This window comes from Rhamphochromis sp. 'chilingali' (assembly GCF_963969265.1).
Source record: "Rhamphochromis sp. 'chilingali' genome assembly, chromosome: 18".
NCBI classification, from domain to species: Eukaryota; Metazoa; Chordata; class Actinopteri; order Cichliformes; family Cichlidae; genus Rhamphochromis; species Rhamphochromis sp. 'chilingali'.
The window spans coordinates 11,731,481-11,750,827 of NC_137945.1; the positions used below are offsets into that span (position 1 = coordinate 11,731,481).

Genomic DNA, 19,347 nt, shown 5'->3' on the forward strand with positions numbered 1-19,347 from the left:
TGATTTCTGCTTTTCTTCGCAGTCATGGTTCTACTAATTGTGACTATGCGTCGGAGAAGAAAAGAACCTCTGATTCTGGAAGAGGAAAGAGATATCAGAGAAAACATCGTCCGTTACGACGATGAGGGAGGGGGCGAGGAGGACACAGAGGCCTTCGACATGGTGACCCTGCGTAACCTCAATGTCATCAGAGACCCCAATGTACGACGAGACGTCACACCAGATACCCCTACTTTCTTTCATTACCCCTCAGCTTCTCGCCCATCCTATAAATCCCTACCAGACAATGTGGTGTTTCGAGAGTTTATTTGGGAGCGACTGAAGGATGCCGACGTGGACCCATCAGCTCCCCCGTACGACTCTCTGCAGACGTATGCTTTTGAAGGTAGCGGCTCTGTAGCTGAGTCGCTAAGCTCACTGGAGTCACTAAGTACAGACTCAGATCAGAACTATGACTATCTCAGCAACTGGGGACCACGCTTCAAAAAGCTGGCCGACCTGTACGGCAACAGCGATAGCACCACTGTCTTGTCATAGCCACTAAATGTGTTTCTTAACATTTGTGGGACTCCAAAAAATAATAGTAATTTATTGTCAGAGAAAATGATTTTGTCTGCCTTAGTGCATTGGAGGAAAAGATTCAAAGACAACACAAGAGACTGAAAGAAAAACACTTTGACTTCAAAGGTTTTTTTGGTTTGTTTACCTCCCTGTATGGATTTTGAAAATCGTGCCATGGTGAGTTTTGACACGGACTTCAAAAGTGGCTTGACTGAGGAGGAAACCTTGTGTGGAAAAGACATTAAAGGTTTCAGATTTTGGGCTTGGGTCCAACCATTGACTGCAGAATGCATACATGTTGGAGCATTTTTACGGGGAGGCACCTGTCCTTTCATTCCTGTGATGGGCACCGGCCCAGCACTCTTGCTTTGAAGCATTTCTTTGCTATCTTTGTGCTAAAAAAACATAAAAAATTTCTCATGAAAGACTGTGTCTCTAGCGGCTAATCAGTAGTCACTTGACTGTTCATATGAAATTTGACAGCAGTTTATATGGGATTTTTTTTCTTCTCCTTCTTCTATCTTTGGGACGGGGAGCAGGGTGATGAGGGGCTGTTTTTCACAAACACTGAAATCCGGAGCCACATTATTCACGGACTCAGAAATATCCTTCAACACTATATGAAGTGCAACTGCACACATATAATAAAGTATAAACAAGTATTTGATGTGCTAAGGAAATGATGTGAAGACATAAGTTGTGCAAATCATAAAAAGAATGACATGCTCGTCATTTTGATGTCTCCACTGGGTGAAACAGGAAAACATCATTTCTCTTCTTCTCCCAACAATACATTTTGCAGAAGTTGCAATGTAGTGTTTGTCTCAGTCTGTTTTTTCTTCAGCCTTTCTATTGCCAAGTCAAATGTATAATTTCTGAGGTATAATCTGTCAGGATTTAGTTGTTTTGCTTTTGTACAAGGCAGGTTGGGTCTGGGAATGTTTGCTACACCAGAAACTGTCACTGATGGATCTGTCCTCGCTGTGCTTGATTGCAAATTCACACCACCTAGAGTAAAAAAATAAATATATGTTTCTGAAGTGACGGTCCTAACCTGGGTGAAGTTGCAGTTTGTAAGTAAATGACTTTTGCTTCTGTAGTTTGCAGATTCCAGCATATATTGTCTTTCAGAAATGAAGTAAATAATGTCAGTGGTTTGAATATTGATGGTGAAAGGACACACTGTATGATAATCATTTTGTGCCAATTTTCTTTTCCAGCTTAAACAAATTATGTTACAACTAGGTGTCCACATGTACACTGATATGTATTCTTATTTATTTTGAAGAGGCAGAACTGTGCAAATGATGTTTTTATCTTTTGCTGAAAATAAAATTGACATTCAGTTCCTTAAAATATCGAAGCACTTTCTTTCAATCCTTCTGAACATGTGTACAAATATATAGACATGAACTCTATGAAAACTAAAAACTAAAATCCAAAAGAGCATCTAATTAATGACTAAAAAAATCTTGACTTTATTCTCTGCGCATTTGGGGATCTCAAGTAACTGGGGAGAAGAAGGAGGAAGAAAGAGAAAAGAGAACTTTATTTTTTTCATACATTTTTTGATGTGCCTTTAAGTAGTTGAAAGGCCTTGTAGTGACAAAGCATTCACACTCCACGGAGGCTTGTGTGGTGATTGCAAGGTTCATGTTTGGCCATTTGAGCGCTAGTTTTGTAAATTAGCCAAGCTTGAATAATAAAGTAAAAAGATGATTATAGGTGGAATAGGATAAATGGCAAATAAACAATGTGCACTACTTTCTGCTTTCATAGGATCCCCAAAATTCTTTCAAATGCATAATTTTGGCATTAAAACTTCATGTATACATGCATACATATAGCAAAAATCATGGTCTACAGTTGTCAAGCATTGTGGACTATTTTTTTGAGGACAGCAAGATATGAGGATGTTATTTACGAAGCGATTCACAGTAATTTGTGAAATGTGAGACAAGGTTATTCATTAGTTTTTATCCTACACTTTGTTTTGTGGAGGGCAAGCAAATACCGCTCCATGAGGTTTATTTATCAAAAGATTTTGAAAAGATCAGAGTTTGGTTTAAAGTATGGCTGGTGCATGTTTTATAGTTAGTGAAACTACAATATTAAAAGGATATTTTACCAGTGTAACACCAACAAGTCATTTTTTTAGACATCAATGGTAATAGGTAGTTACCATACAAATTCAGTCTTTATAAGTGACCATTTCCACAATGTTCATCACACTGACTATGAAAACTCACTCTCCAGATATACATATATATGGACAGAGAGAGAAAAAGAGTCGGTTTGCAGTTACATGAAGTCACAGAAGCAAATGAGACAGCCTAAGTTCACAGAAGCCTGACCAGTATTCCAGATTTTGTGTTTTTTGAGTAAATATTTTCATTTTTTGACTTGATGTTTACCACACCGTGTGAATTTTATTAGTGGAAAGTATCCGCCTTTCATTTTCAATACCACAGGTGTCTGAACACTAAAACTATAAGGCAAACAGATATACATATTATATATTTCTTTACATTTAATTCCAGTTTTGTCATTTCCTTAAAATATATTTTTGCCAGCTGTGTTTATAGCCTGCACCTTAGAGGTGTTAGTCAAAATGTAGACAACTAGCATCTCTTTCCATTTAATGCACTCAGAGGTTCATGAATACAATTGACAGTATAATTTACAATGATGCAAGAGATTGCAATGAAATTGTTATGCATCTTTGGTTGGTAAATATGCCATCTCCTTACAGGTATTGACATACTTTCTTAAGCTTTGAACCTGGCAAAAACAGAACATGTAAGATTTTTCAAGTGTTAGTCAGGAGTAACCAAGGTCACCATATGTGCTCATTGTCATGCAGTTCATGCAAACCTACAAGCGAAGATGTGGATAGTATTCTTCTTCACATATTTATGGGTTATAATGCACGATAGCTTCGTGCATACCATATTTAAAAGCCCCCAAAAATTACTTTTGAGAGCTACACATAGCCCACCAAGACATCCGATGTAATCTCCAGCACTGATAGCAGCAGCAACAAGATGTGGGTTTTGATTGACCAACTGTCAATCAAAATCACCAGAAATTGTTTTAAATGGCCGCTGCCTTGGGTACTTATGAGCAATCAGGGACCCCGTGTTATCGGTGGCTCAATCTGGACCTCGACTGATTACTTGTGTTGGCCCCGCCGCCTTGGCTGGCAAGGCCCTGGGCAGCCACAGACACTTCACTCAATTCTTATCATAACCATGCATCATCAACAAATTGTCCTGACAAAGAGGTGCCCATTTTCAGAGACTCTCAGCGAGATGAGGAACATGCTTTCCTTCAGATTGTCGACTGGAACATCGCTAATAGTGTTTGACCTCTTGGCTGCCTGTTAAGGAAATCATTCCCCACGGATGGCTTTTAGCTTCGCACAACACAGGTGACTAAGATCATCTGTCGTGCAATTACACGGTTCTATTTTTAGCGCTTCTAACAACAACACTTCATGTGATTCAAAGCAGAATTTATTTAATTGCGATGCTGTTTATAGTTTTACATTCTGTGTGTTTTTGTCGTGTAAAGTGAATATCTATAATCAATTCATAGGTTCAGGTGAGTATTAACCATAAAATGCATTTTAAGTGTGCTTTTTGCCAGGTTTTAAGGCAACCAGCTTATATATAGGCTTACTTCTAAGCCAGTTAGAGACTTATAATTATGCATGTGAGATGTTGTTTATATCTGAGAGCACCCAGCATGAAACAAACTCCAAAGAAAGTGTGTCTCGGTTTTCTTACTCTCATATAGAATAAAAATAGAAATAAATAATCTGCTGGCCATCTGTCCCGGGGTGTCTGTTGGTGGCAGAGAAATGGGGCCCCTGCTCTGGCATCAGCTGGACAGCTCCACGCTGGTCCTTTGAAAAAGAGAAAAGGAGGGAACGGAAGATCAAAGGCCATTGCAACACCATGTTTTATTCTGTCTCGTGCCGCAGCGCTCACAGTTCTCCTGCTTTCAGCAAAAGAGATCTCAGACCTGAGGTTTGTGTACTCTATAGCTTCACCAAATTAGACTGGTCCCAGACCTGGGCAATATAAATAATTCTCTTGAGAGGTATGTGTGTAAGTGGGAGTGCAACAGCTTGCTCCTTGAGTGCCTGGGGAACTGGGAAGGAGTGGAAAAGTAGGTCATAGTGGCAAGATTAGGGTAATGAAGTGTAAAAGAAGAGAAATGTGGGATTATCACTGGGAAATGACTCAAAATTGATCTATCATTCATACATCGATGTCCACTGTGTGTACAAAACTGGACAGCGTGGAAGAGGAAATGTGATATGAAATCAGTAAGATTGGCAACTGCTTCATCTTTCACAGGCTGCCGTTCGTCTTGGCTTTCAAAGGTCAAAACAAGATAATTTAGAGAACAATGAAATTGCCACTGATAAAAATTGAGTTCCTGGAAACTTATCTGAACATTTCCTGGCATGACATTCGATAGATATACACAATATGGTTTAACAGGTGCTTTGTGCTCTTTTCAATATTCCTTTTCTTGGTTGGATGACTGCATTTACAGATTTTGTTACATCACCATATTTCTTCATTATGGACAACTGAAGGAGAGATTTTGCGAGAAAAATACGGCAAGATCAGCTTGTCAGGCCACTATGTGCAAAAATTTATTTTGGGTCATTTTTTACACAAATTTCCATTTAAACATTTGACCGTGGAGCTGATGTGAACTCGCTTAGAGCATCAGTACAATGATGAATTAAAGTAATTAGAAAATGATGCACTGCAGCCCTCTCCAGTGATGATTGGCAAAAACATGTCAGGGCAACATCAGCATTAATGAGCCATAATCGACATAGGCCTAATTAGCAGCACTTTGTACTTTTATGTAGGTTTATCATCATTAGCCAAGCCAGGCTTGATATGGCACTGAGTATGTGGGTGGCATAAGTGTTTGTTTATCGTGTAGACATGGAAAATAGTTACATGCTACAACAGCCTCGGTGGAGGGAAGTGTTTCTGTAGGCCTACATCTCCCATCAGGAGGGGCTTTTGGGCTAATTAGATCTCCAAAGACTTCGGAAACTGTGAAAGGAAACATGCATATTAAAAAAAACAAGGAAAATTAACGGTAGTTGTTTTGGGTTTTTCATAGCTAGCTCAGCTCAATTAGACAAGCTAATCAAAAAGACTAATAAATCATCTATCACTGGGACTATTAGAACCAATCAGCAAAGGTTTAACACCACTTTCTTTGGAATTTTATTACTACACATCTCAGTCGTACTTAGTCTGGACGGTGTTGTTTATTGTTATTCTGCCATTTCTCTCACTGCTGATCATAGGGTGTTTGACATTATTAATAAAAATATTAATCAATCGTGTCTTCTGCCATCCGCCAATTTACATATCTTTACATGGAGCAACTGAGCATGGAGCCAACTCCCCGCTTAATAATTCACGAGATGTTTTCCCTTTCTATTGTCGTTTCAAGGCGTGAGCATGCTGGGTTTATTTTTCTAATAAAACCAAATGGCACAATGAGAGGATGGAATTATCCTGGTTGTATTTAATTGAGTTTGACCAGGTCCCCGCTCGGTGTCGGTCTAATCTCCCCGCAGCACTGTAGTCTCTCTCCCAGGGAGACAGGGGAGGCCGATAAACTTTGAAGCTTGCGCTGAGAACCTGCTCGCTTCACCCTCTGCATTATTCATGATGCAGGGACTAGAGCATCTTCAAATGGCCTGTCATTTCCTTTTACCCTCCATCACAATGGCCATATGCTGCACACACTAGAGGAGGGGATAGGGGAAAGCAATCTGCAGCTAAGCCTAGCCAAACAGGAACACATACATACTAACAGATACATTCATAGGTAAACCCACACAAGGAGATATGTACAAGTGGGGAAGCTGGGACTAAAAAAAAGTCTGCTGTGGCATATTTCAATCTTGTGCCATTCAAAACTAACCTCCTCCCACTGCTTCATCCCCCCCAGACAGCTACTGCTGCTAAAGTAAACACGATGGTACCCCGTATTGCTGCCAAACTGGCATTTGCAGAAAAGTTATAAAAGGGCAAAAATGAGAACAATCAAAAGTTTTTGGCAATATGTTCAAAGATTTGCAAGTCTTGTGACATTTTTGGAAAGGTATGAACTTGCATAATTGTTCTCTTAGGAAACAGACGATGCAAATCTCTCATGATGAGGTGCGCTTAGCTTTTTTTTCCCACAGCTAAAAAAGTGTGGAGGCGTATTCAGTGTTTGAGTATAAGTTGTAAGGATCTTCTCTCAGATCGGTGACATTTTGTCAGCCGCTGCGGAGTCCCTTCAGCCAGTGTTCCGCACGTTATTTGTGTTTACAGAGTTTGTTTGCGTGACAAAACCACACAAGGCACGTCCCTCGGAGGTAATTGGAATTGCCGTCATTTGGCCTCCCTAATGTCTGCCATTCAGCATTAACATATCATTAGCTCTTTCTGGGACCGTTCACTCAGAAAATTAGAGGTCTCCATAGACCCCCGGCTCCATCAATATGGCAAAACCAGTTGACACCTTCTCTTTGTAGTTTTCCTGAGAGAAAAGCAAAATGGAGATAGGTGTGGGAGTAAGAATGGCAGATCAAGTGGTACGTCATTATATTACTTTATAAAACTTTGTATTTGTGACCGCAGCTCATGAAATGTAATTTGCTCTTCTCAAAGAATATAATTGAAATTTTTTTCATGACCTTCACCTTGAAGTAAAAAGATGGTGCAGACAGATTGTGGAACGTGATAAAATTACATATATGGTTCCCGAGGGCTGACATGGATTCTACTAAAATAACATCAGCCTTAAAGTGATTCATTAAATGCTATTGTAAAAAGCCTGTCCTTGTCGAATGGTTGAGATGAACAGCACTGCTATGATACCTAATGACAAAACATCTGGTTGATTGTTCCTACGCTGTGATGGAATTGCTGTAGCTTGGGCATTTAGTCTTCGTAAATACCTTGTTTTGACACCTATAATGGCACGAAGTCTAAGTTGTTTTTGTTGTTGATGCACACACTAAATAGGTAGATGCTGTAAAGTGAAGTTCTTCTCCACGGTAATTACCTGTTAAAAATAAATACAAATACAAATGTGCAACATCACAGATCACAGCTTGTCATTGTTTTTTCTTTAACACATACATTTAGAATACATATCTATGGACTGCAGGAGAAAGGGCACGCAAACTCCACACGGAAAGGCCAAAAAGAAACAGCTCCTTCACTGAGCTTTTAGAAACCATGTTCCTTCTTACATTCAGGGGCGTAATTTCCAGGGGGGTTAGGGGGGTTATGGCCCCCGCCCAATAACCAGACCTAACCAATATAATCCCCCCAATAACATTATGAATTATCTTGCATAAATAGGGTGTTTTCTTTACTCATTTCAGATATTACCAGCAAAGTAGTTACATGTTTAATCATCTGGGAATTTACCCAGATTTATTTATTTATTTATACAGAGAGCTTGACCCCTCCCAGTGTTCAGCACAAAGTTACACCGATGCTTGCATGTAATGCCCTGCTTTGGTTTCTGATTGTATATGTTTGTGCTATCCATTGTATTTTGAAACAAGAGACTGTTTTTGTGTTTTTCACTCAAAGCTATTGTTCTATGTTAGAAACAAATGAAGAATACATATTTTGCAATTTGAATAAAAAATGTCTTTTATTTTATTGCTCTCAACAGGAGTGAAAGAAGGTTAGGCTGAAGTTTTTCTTTCTTGAAAAACAAACAACTAAAACATGTACTTGTTATATGTAGATATTTTAAAAGGAGATTATTAGGAAAATTCTTCTTTAAATGGTGCCTGGTAGTAATACTAATTGAATTAATATTGGTTGTTTATTGAAAATAGAAAAGGAGGAGTACAAGTAGCAGCTGTAAAAATAGTTTAATGTTGTGAGAACGATCAGGAATTTTAGCATAATAACAATTATTATGTGATCTGAAGCTGAAAAACATTAGTTTGTTTAAATGTGAGAATTTTCTGCTTTTTAAACAAATCTACTATATTTTTTTTTATCAACTAAACATAATCCTTTAACCCCGGTGTTTTGAAAATAACTAAATGCCGTCATTACTGGTACCACTGTTCCACAGGATTTATATCTAAACAAATCTAACATAATCATAAATTCATGTGATTTGTGTGTAAACATGTCTTATATATAAAGAGACCCCAGCTAAAAAGCATTATGGGTTATTTATGGGTTGTCTAAGAGATTCATTTTAACCATAAAAAATGAAAAAATGTAACATTTATTAACATGTATTTCTTATCGAATTGATATTGTTTTATTGATTAATATTGTTAAAAGACACATTTTCAAAAATGGCCAACCATCGTTAAAGGACGACTTAATATAAAAGCATGATTCTTAGGGGGAAAATTATTTTAGGAAACAGAAAGGAGGTTTCTGGCACAATCTCGCTTACCTCACTTTAAACATCACTGCAATTTTATAATAGATATGGATGACATGTTTTTTATTCTTTCTGTGAAATCACAAAACTCTATCTCTTGGAGGATTGGTATACTGTTTGAATATGATTTGTTGGTTAAATCTCCCTATTATTTTGTATTTCTTATTATTCATATTTATTTAAACTGCTATTAGCAATATACTTCTTAATGCATTGGTCAAATAATAAAGCTGTTCCACTTCTTTAAAGAATATTTTGGAGACAATTCTGCAAACTTTTTAAGCATTTTTCTGTGATTCATATTTGACTGGTTACTATATATAAAATGTTAAATAAGGCAATACTTCAAAACATCTTGTAGGTGTTGGGATGGATATAGATTGTTAGATTAGCTTTTTGACACAAACCATGAATAAGACGGGAATGTGTGTTATTGGCTAACCAACTGAACTAAGCGCCCAAAACTCTGCTTAAAGAAGCCCAGCTGGCAACCAGACATATCATAGAGAAAAAAACCTATATGATCACTGACAGTTTTACACAGTTTGACATCACATAATTTCCCAACCCTAGTAACAATAAATGCCACATTAATCATGAATTTTGTTGAGGTCACGGGTATTCTTGCAAATGCACTGCACTGCTGTGATTATAAACCAGTCAGTAACAGAAAAGTCTGAGGTGTACAAGGCGGCCTTTATGAAAGAAATAAGGAAGATATCCTCAAGGTAGGCTACCACATGGTTGGCAGGTAAATAAAACTATCTGGCCAGGGGATAAGTTTGGGTACCTGATGGGCGTATCAACACATATGCACAGTGAGTAAATATTTCCCAGGGATGGCCATTAGAAAGTAGACTGTACAGTGGTAAAGGCTGTCTAATCCCTGCTGGTATGTGTTTCAAATTCAGCAGACAGAAGGAAGCTGATCCAATTCCCTGCATCCTGCAGGACACCGATCTGCATTTCCTCTGCACTTTGATGAAACAGCAGCCAAGCTGTCCGCCTCCATTAACAGCCCCTCTGATTTTACACCGTGCTCTGACAACTCTGTGTGCTTGTGTGTTTACTTGTATGTGTGTCTGTGGGTGCATATAATAAATATGTCTGTGCGCATATGTCTGTGATGTATTTCTTGGGATCTGCATGTTTATATTGCTTTATAGCAATGAGCTTGAGGTATCACGACTAGGAAAGTCTGTGTTTATTTTTAGATCATATGAACAAACTGAAATCTGTTATAGGTTACAGAAAAAAACAACATTCAGGCCCTATTTCCATCAATGAGAGCCAGAGCATATTCATGCTGGTTTCTCGCGGCTTTAGAAATCTTTCTTATCTCTTGAACAGCAGACTACTTTTGCTTGAGTTTCCTTTATTGTCAGGATTGGTCTGACCATGTGCCATGTTCACAAACTGTATTTTCAGATTAGGCATAGAAATGCTATCTTTTGTCACAATGTGGTGCCTGGAAACTACAGGTTATTATCACTTTAATTGGCCGTTTTTGACTACTTTTGATTTTACCTCTATATTTCTCCTTTAAAATATATTTTTCTTGCCTTGTTTGGTATCATTATTTTCAGCACAACTTCAAATATCTGAAATTTGAGTTATTTTTTCATTTTGGTATACTATATTAGCACAGTTGATCTAAATTCAGACAAAAAATTCAAAATCCGAGTAGAAAAACGTTATATTTTTTACTGTAAAACCCACAAACATGTTTAACGAATCATTTTCATAACTTGAAATGCAAATAGAAATTGTACATTTCTAAAAATTACACACAAGTTTTGCAAACAACAAAGTTATATGGTACTATTTACCTAAAAATGCAGCCAAGGCCTCAGGCGTTTTTTTTATATAACCATTTAAATCTATTTACAGAACAATCAGGTGTTCTGCATCAAATAAGAAGGCACACAAATTATTTGTGCCAGTCCAAAAAATGTAGTTTGTGTTCAGTATAAGACAGAGGAGAACACCACAGGCCTAAACCCTGCAGGTCTGACAGCAGGAGGTGCATCAGTCCAGTTTTCCATGTGGGAACAGCTTTTACACTGAAATCTGCCTTTGACGGCTTTTTTTTTTTTTTTTTGGAGAAAATATGAAATTCAGCAGTCTAACTGACACACAATACAAAATAATAACTACACAACACACTAACTACAGCCTCCAAACACGCTAAACGTTACTAATGTCTCACATATGAAAACTCGCTCTCTCTCTGTCTTTCTCTCACAGGCGTCACTCCTAAAAACTTCCCCTTGTCCCTAAACAACCAAATGTCACATGTTTGCCATATCATTTTTTTTTGATTGGCTGACATGGTAAACTCTAACACCAATAGGGAAGGGGCATTTTTTCTTTTTTTTTTTCGCTCGCAAGCGGAGAGCGTTTGCTAGCGCTGTCTGTAGAAAACGCCGTTTTTACCGGTCTTCCCGCTGTAAACACCACTGTTTTGTTCAGAAAAAAAACATCTCGTGTATTTTTTATCATAACTCTGGTTCTACGTGGCCCATCGAAACAATTCAAAAACTGGTATATAGTTTGAAGTCTGCATTTTCGACCCAAGTTGGAATGGAGACTCTGACTTACTGCATCTTGTAGCTGTGTCGTCTTAAATTGGTCATGTGATGTTGGCGCGTCCGGCGACCCCAGAGGGTTAACAAACTCTTTACCTGCTTCACTTTTTAATGAACAATATCGTAAGTCCATTTTCATGTTTCTATTTATTATATTTATATCAGGGTTGAGAATGTCTCTTTCAAGTGACCCACCAGACAGAGAAGTCAGTTATCTGTTCATTTAAATCAATGAAAAAAATCTCATTGTAATTAAAAGCAGAAATCCCAATAAAACAGCTGCATCACACTCAAGCTCCTGTCACAGTCAAAGACTGACACTTAAAAGCTTGCTGTACTATGTCAGAGGGAGACTGGGTATATTAAAACAACACATGGTGTTACTTTTATTGTTATATGCTGTCACCCCTCATACGCATGTTATTAAACTGTGACAAGGACACTGTGGTGTAAACCAGCCCCCTCATTCTAACCGTAGATCAGTACGAGTACGGTTGGTGGTTTGAATTCTCATACTTAAGAGTCTGTTAAATGCCACGCAGGCTTGTCACAGTTATGCAAAAACAATGATCCAGCTTGAAGGGCAAGGTAATAAAAAAAAAGAAAACGAAACACAGCATATTTTTGTTCCACCTCCGTGATGACGTGTGTACACAGGATGGTTAACTACGATAAATTGGCCCGAAATTGGCCAATGAGTTCAGACGCACTTGTAATGTGGCTTAAATTGCATGCCCTTTCAGGCAGGGGAACAAACCTCCTCAATGTCAGCGTTCTCTCCCACATGTTGAGTGCTTAGTTTGCCATGCAGTACAGGATCTCCAGGCCTGTTTAGTATTCACCCACTTGAATTTCCTAAAGGTTACCAAACCTAATTAGACATTTATGCAGGATCTTCAAAGGTCCCTCCGTTATTAATGATGTGCTACTTCTGAGGACTGCATCGATGGCTTTTTTTCTGACTCGGAGAGCGCACGCCTCACAATATGTGCATACACAATGGAGACACGCAGCCATCCAAAATGCAAGAAGAGACTTTTAACTGTTGCAGTGTTAAAGTGGCCCAGTGTTTTTGACAAATGTTGCGATTCAAAGTTAGCTTATTTTTTTCCATAAAATGCTCTCATTTAAACATTTGAAATGTTTTCAGCATTTATGAGATTTGCAAGTTGTTACATTCTGTTTTTAGTTACATTTTACGCAGTAACCCAACTTTTTTGGCATTGGGGTTGCACATTAACACAATGACATCACACATTGTCCAATTTAGTTTTATCTGACCGTGGTTGAAGAATTCACATCATGCTCTCACACCAGGAATGTCAAGTGCAGTTCTCCAATCCGGAATTCATTTCCACACCCACATTAGTCTTTGTGTTTGTACTCACTGTTATTGCTTTTACACACACTTCACTACTAACAACATCTTACTATTGTGTTGGTGTATTTCTCATCTGAATCGGCTCTACAACATCAACATCAGTTTTACCCTAGTACTGTTGCCCTTCACTTGAAATTAAATAGAGACACATGTTCTCAGAATCTGAATACTTGAAACAAATAGAAACACAGGTGCACATCCTGACACTGTCATAATTACACAAGCATACACTATACATGTAGGCAGCATAGCTTTACTGTACTACACAGTAGCTGGTGTTATGGTCAAAGTCTTTGTTTCTGTTTTCTGATGTGTGTCAGGAATGATTTGTGACAGACGAATAGCAGAAAGACAGAAAGGGAAGGTTTACAAGATGATAGTGAGACCTGCTGTGATGTATTGTTTGGAGATGGTGGCATTGACAAAAAAGGCGAAGAAGTATAGGTAGAGGTGGCACAGTTGAACATGGTAAGATTTTCATTGGGAGGAACAAGGATGGACAGGATTAGAAACGAGTATATCAGAGGAAAAGCTTGGGTTGAGCAGTTTGGAGATAAAGTTAGAGAGGTAAGATTGAGAGTGTTTGGAAATGTGAAGAGAAGGAATAGCGGCTATAATAGCTCCTGGCAGGCAGGAGGAAAAGAGAAAGACCACAGAGAAGGTAAATAGATGTAGTGAAGGACGACAGGTTTGGTATGACAGAAGAGGATGCTAGGGATAGAGTGAGACTGTGGCATATGGTCTGCTGTGGTGACCTCTAAAGGAATCAGCCACATGAAGAAGAAGATAGTATTACTTTGTGTCTGAACACTTTTTGTCCTACATTAGGCCACACTGCTTGCAGCACCCTTTCAAAGTCAGTAAGTATGAAACTATTTGGTGTTTAAGTCTTAGAACCATGATGGAAGTATTTTTAATTTACTGGTCACAGAGTTGAAGTGACCAACTGACATTGCATGTTTTGACATAGGTGAAAAATGTGATTTGCAAAAGCATGTGCTTTGAGAATTGAACTGTGTTAAGAGTCGTGAGAATGATGTGCCTAATAGTAGAACTGCAACAAAGGATTTGGGTAAAATCATGACTATAAGTGCCAATAATGCAATTTAATAACAATACAAAAAAGCACCTCTCTCTGTAAGACACTCTATAATATTTTACAGATTGTGTATAATAGCAGTAAAACTATTCAAAAACTATTCAAGTAAAGGACTAAAAAAAGACTAAACATTAATTTCTCACAATTTAGAGGCTGGAACTTTATATTAGAGCTCATCAGCTCATCAGCTGTCACGTCTAATTTGTTTACCTTTATTAAAACTAAGTATATCATTTATGCACACTAGTGGGAGGGCAGTGTAGTTCTTTCATTTATTCATACTACAACAACTGACAGTCTAACTTAGGATATAAAGTGAGACAAAACTGCTTTTAATGGGATAGCTTGATTTTGGCATTCCCCTCAGAAAGAATAAAACGATCCTCCAAAGGAGTAAAGCCAATCTTGGCTCAGTGTCAAAATTAAAATGCTTCCTTCAGAAAAACAGGACCCTGGTCCATCATTTTCCCATGACCAGAATGTGAAATTACTTTATAAAGAATGCGAAACAAAGCCAGGAGACACCTCCAACCTCTCTTAGCCATTTAAAATAATTAACTAAATCTAATGCAGGGATTAGTCCAACATTATGCGCCCGTGTTTGCATCCACTCTTAGTAATGCATTAGGTAACTGTAGTTGACAAGACAACCTAAATAAAACTCAGTTTACATTTATTATTTACATTCAGACTTTAATCAATTATGAATGATGGCTAATTAGTGGTGCGCAGGGGTCATCGCTCTTTGCAGTGTCAGAGTCTGCTAAATGTACTGTATGTCACTGAGTGCGGACATTGACAAAAAACCTCTCACCACTTTACAGATTTAGGTGTCTTTCTTCTGAGGAGACTTCACTAATCATCTGTGAAAGTGTGTGCACTGTGCACGCGTGCTCGCGCGCGCCCACTTGTGTGTGTGGGAATGTGCCCGTGCGCGCGTTTGATAATAATAAGGCAAGTGAAAATGAAGAGGAGCTAAACTGTGTAAGTCATTTCTCATTTCCCTGCTTCAGTGCCTGTCAGCAGAAAGCCTTGCATTTTGAATGATGGCTCAGACAACAAAAAGTGAACAACAAACCCTTTGGCTCCAAGGAGGGAAATGGAGGGAGACAAAGAAAGAAAGAAAGAAAGAAAGAAAGAAAGAAAGAAAGAAAGAAAGAAAGAAAGAAAGAAAGAAAGAAAGAAAGAAAGAAAATGCACACAAGAAAAAAGAGACAAATGCACAGTTTCTAAAAAATGACCAAACAAACAAACAAAGCAAAATCCCAATATCAATGCTTTGATAAAACCACTGAACATGCCCTGAAAGTGAAACATAATAGAGAGAAAAAAATTACCTATACAGTTGGCACTCATACAGTTTTAGAAGGACCTTTCAAGGGGCTGATTTAATGTGAGAGCATCAATCCTTTAGCAGCACCGGGTCTTGACAGCAAGTGAAAGTAATCTCTTCTTTATTAATGGGACTTTTCACTTTGGACCCGAGGCCTTTGGTATTCCATAATAGTAGTTTCATACTACAGACCAAAGGAAAGAACAATATGAAATCAGATCAAGTGGATGTGTTATGAATGATAAGTGTATTTCTTTGTAAATTCATGCGAGTCTTTCAAAGAAATACAAAAAAAAAGGAATGTAAGCAGCTAAAGTAGCAAAATAGATTATACACTGCTTATTTTCATGTAATCAAAAAGTGTTGAGCCTCCTTGAACACATTATTTGGCTGAAAAATAAATATAAACCATGTAGCCATGCAGCTACCCTGTGGGGAACTCTGGAAACTTCAGTTTGACCCTTTGCTTTGGCTTTAAATCCTTAAAAATGGATTATTTCAGTACTTTATCTGAATAGCATAATGTGTAATACAAAAAAGTTTTGCTTAAAAAAATAGAATGATTTGTTTACAGTTCTCCTCAGTTTTTCCTTTTGTTCATATAGAAGTCAGAACCAGGCAGTCAACACATCCAGTCTGGTCTACTCGCTGGCTTTACAAAGACTGAAAGTGCAGTGAAGTCATTAATAACTCAGTAAAATACACTGCTGCTGGTTGGATGGAGTGAAAACAGATGGAAATTAATTTTGACAATACTGTGCAAAAGTCACTCCCCATTTGGAAAAGAAATAGAAAATATATGATTTACTCATGAAAGTGGCCACTTTCATATATTGTTTTTGTATCCAAAACATACAAGTTTCATTTATATAATTTTTCTAGGGATCTTATATCTGTTTTCACTCTTCTATGCTTTTCATACAAGTTTCACACAGGACAGATACAAACTTTATAAGATTTATATATATCTTTTCCATACGGGTCATTGCATTTTGTTTTGCCAGGAAAACGGTGCAGTGATTTTCTGAAACATGCAAACATACATCAAAATATATGTTGTGTATGGGGCAAAAACAGAGCTTGTGTCATGGTCTGCGTGAGTGGCAGTATTTTTCCGCTGTGTGTCATGTCTCCTCCTCTGGGCGGAGTCGTCCTCGTCTCTCTCAGGAGCTGCACCTGGAGCTGATTAACTCTGTAGTATTTAAGTCCAGCCTTGACAGCTGCTCTATGCCTGAATCGCAACTAACTAGCTTGTGTCCATGGAACATTCTTGCCACCGGGCTACAGCGACTCTCGGCCCCGTCGTTGAGCTCGCCTGCCGCCATCACAGCCATCATTCGGGTACGGTCTACACTCTCACCTGTCTGCCTGCCCCCTTGTCTCACTACTGGACCTTCTCGTACTGGATCAATACTCACCCGGACCTTCACAAACTTACCTCCTCCTCTCACGTACCTCCACCTCTGGACAAGTAAGCCCTAGAATTACTCTCATTGGATATCTCACTGCAATCCGTTTTACCTCCACTCTGATACACCTCTCCTCTCTTACAGTCTCCCTGACCACCGGCTCTCTCCCTCGTTTCTCGGTCTGATTAGATATTCCCTACGATGTCCAGCTCCAGCTTTGGGACCCCATTGTCATGCTCATGCTCTCAAACAGATAACTTGCAGTATTTATCTCTCCTACCATAATTGGTGTTTTAATTGTCATAGTGTTCTACCCACAATCATTTATATATTGCCATTTCTGTATGCATAGTTATAGTGTCTTTGCTCACGTCACAGCTTTTGCTCACTACTATTCTAGTAAAATTGTCTCTCTCCGCTATATATCGTCCCTGCCCCATTTGCTAGTATTCATTCATGCCTTGGCATTTCACTCACCCCTGTATGCAGTCGCTGTACATGTGCACAAGCATTGTATTTATTCTCGTTCTTGTAATTAAACGTCCTTCACGTATCTTGAGTGTCTGTGTAGAATCTGTCTTTTGGGTCCATTCTGTGTCTGACGGCTTGTACTGTGACAGTTTGTGTAATTCTAACACACTCAAAACAATAATTGGCATGACCACCTTTATTCTTCAACACTGCCTGAAGTCTAAGATGAGCTTTATTGAAGTTCTTTAATAGTCCTCAGGAATAATTCCTTAATGACATCTGAAGCTCTTCTTTGGATGTTTGCTATCCCAAAGGGCTTTAACAGTTTTGAAGTTCAGGCTCTGGGGAGGCCAATCCATGACTAACAGTGTTAAACTACATTTTTCAATCTAGGTATGCTGTTATTGCATTTTGGATCATTTTTATGCTGAAAAGGGAAGCTGGTAAAGACCTGTTGCCACTGAATTTCAGTCCAGCTCTTGTATAATTTGGCATCCTTCAACCTTATTTCCCCGTTTCCCTTAAGAATCCTTAAAAATGGCTTCTTGACAGCCGCTTCTCCAGTGAGACCATTTCTGATGAGGCTTAAGCCAACAGCCAACAGATGGATCAACTGAAGGGCCAGCTGCATCTCAAGTCTTATGTCAGGTCTTTGCTGGATTTCTTATTTCATGACATGACTGTGAGACACAGCATATGCTTTTTTTTTGCTTTTTTTTTTTTAAAAGCCTGTAATGTCTTCTTTTGTCCTCCACTTGTTCAGTTTCCATTTTGATGACACGCTGCCCCCCCTCCCCCCAAAAAAGAGCAAAAAACACATTATTTTGCATCAGTGTATTATACATTCCACGAAAGTCCCTAAATGTAAATTCTGGATTGTTTCTTCAATGAGTAGTTATGTACAGAGAAGAAATGTGTGGTGGCTTAAGACTTTTGCACACTACTGTAGCTATATATAAGTTGCTTTGGTCAGTTATTTCAGCTAGTTATTTTGTTTTAACAGTGAAAATGGGCTGAAAGAGGTAATGTGAAAAACAATTTAAAATGATGGCAATGATGCTGAATATGTACTAAATGTGAAAAGTTATAATTAAGGGTTTGGTGATGTCCTCACTGGTTTAAAATCAGTTATCTATTTTCTGCTGGTTAGCTACAGCATGTTCAATGAAGTTGTAGCAGGCTTAGCCGGCTCTACCATTCCAGATGAGATACATAATCTCTCCAGTGTGTTCCAGGTCTACCCTGTAGTCTTCTACAAATTAGACATGTCGGGAAATCTCTTCCCCGAGTGAATGGAGGGTACTCATGAGAACCACCTGAGTGATATCTAAACCGTTTCCCTATGTTAATGGTTTGGCCAATCATCATTTTATTTGGATTTTCCTTCTTTTAGGCCATTCCCAGCGCTTATGACCATAAGTCAAGGTTGGAATTTAAAGGTCTTACCTTCAGGCTCAGCTCATGCATTAGTTATGAACAACCAAACTCTCAAAATCCTGAACTTGACCTCTCTCATAGTAACTGTAAGGATGTGTGTTTATCAGATTTTATTGATGGCAAAAAACCAACTAACAATTATTTATATATATATATATATATATATATATATATATATATATATATATATATTCAAATATTCAAAAATATACAATGGCATACTATACTATTCATTTATTCTTATTCAAATGCAAATATCTTCTGATCAAAATATTTTGGCTCCTTCTCCAGGCAGTCAAATTTCATTTTAGCATGAGATCACCATATTTGAGTATAGTATATAGCTCTTCTTTATACAGCCTTACATCCAGTATATAAAACCAGGAGAATGACCCAAACAAAAACCCAAAGTCTCAAATGTGAATCAACCAGAACACTTTTACAAGACCAAGTTTGTAGCTAAAGTAGCAGAGTGAGGTTTTTTTTTCATAATTAGTGCATACTAGTTCCAAAACGAGTACTCTATAATAAAACACAGGCAAAAAACAACAAAAAAAAAAAAAAACCCCAATCAAGATTCCAGTAAACAGTCATAAAGGCAC

The 19,347-nt window shown here is 38.2% G+C and overlaps 1 protein-coding gene across 1 annotated transcript in view; it reads left to right on the forward strand.

Moving 5' to 3' along the window:
• The window catches only part of LOC308385940 (cadherin-7-like), a 123,553-nt gene extending 121,662 nt beyond the window's left edge, over positions 1-1,891 (forward strand). The window contains exon 12 of the mRNA XM_080865155.1: positions 23-1,891. Coding sequence (XP_080721281.1) covers positions 23-537 — 515 coding nt within the window. The 3' untranslated portion in view covers positions 538-1,891. The remainder of the gene's footprint in view (positions 1-22) is intronic.
• Positions 1,892-19,347: the final 17,456 nt, after the last annotated feature.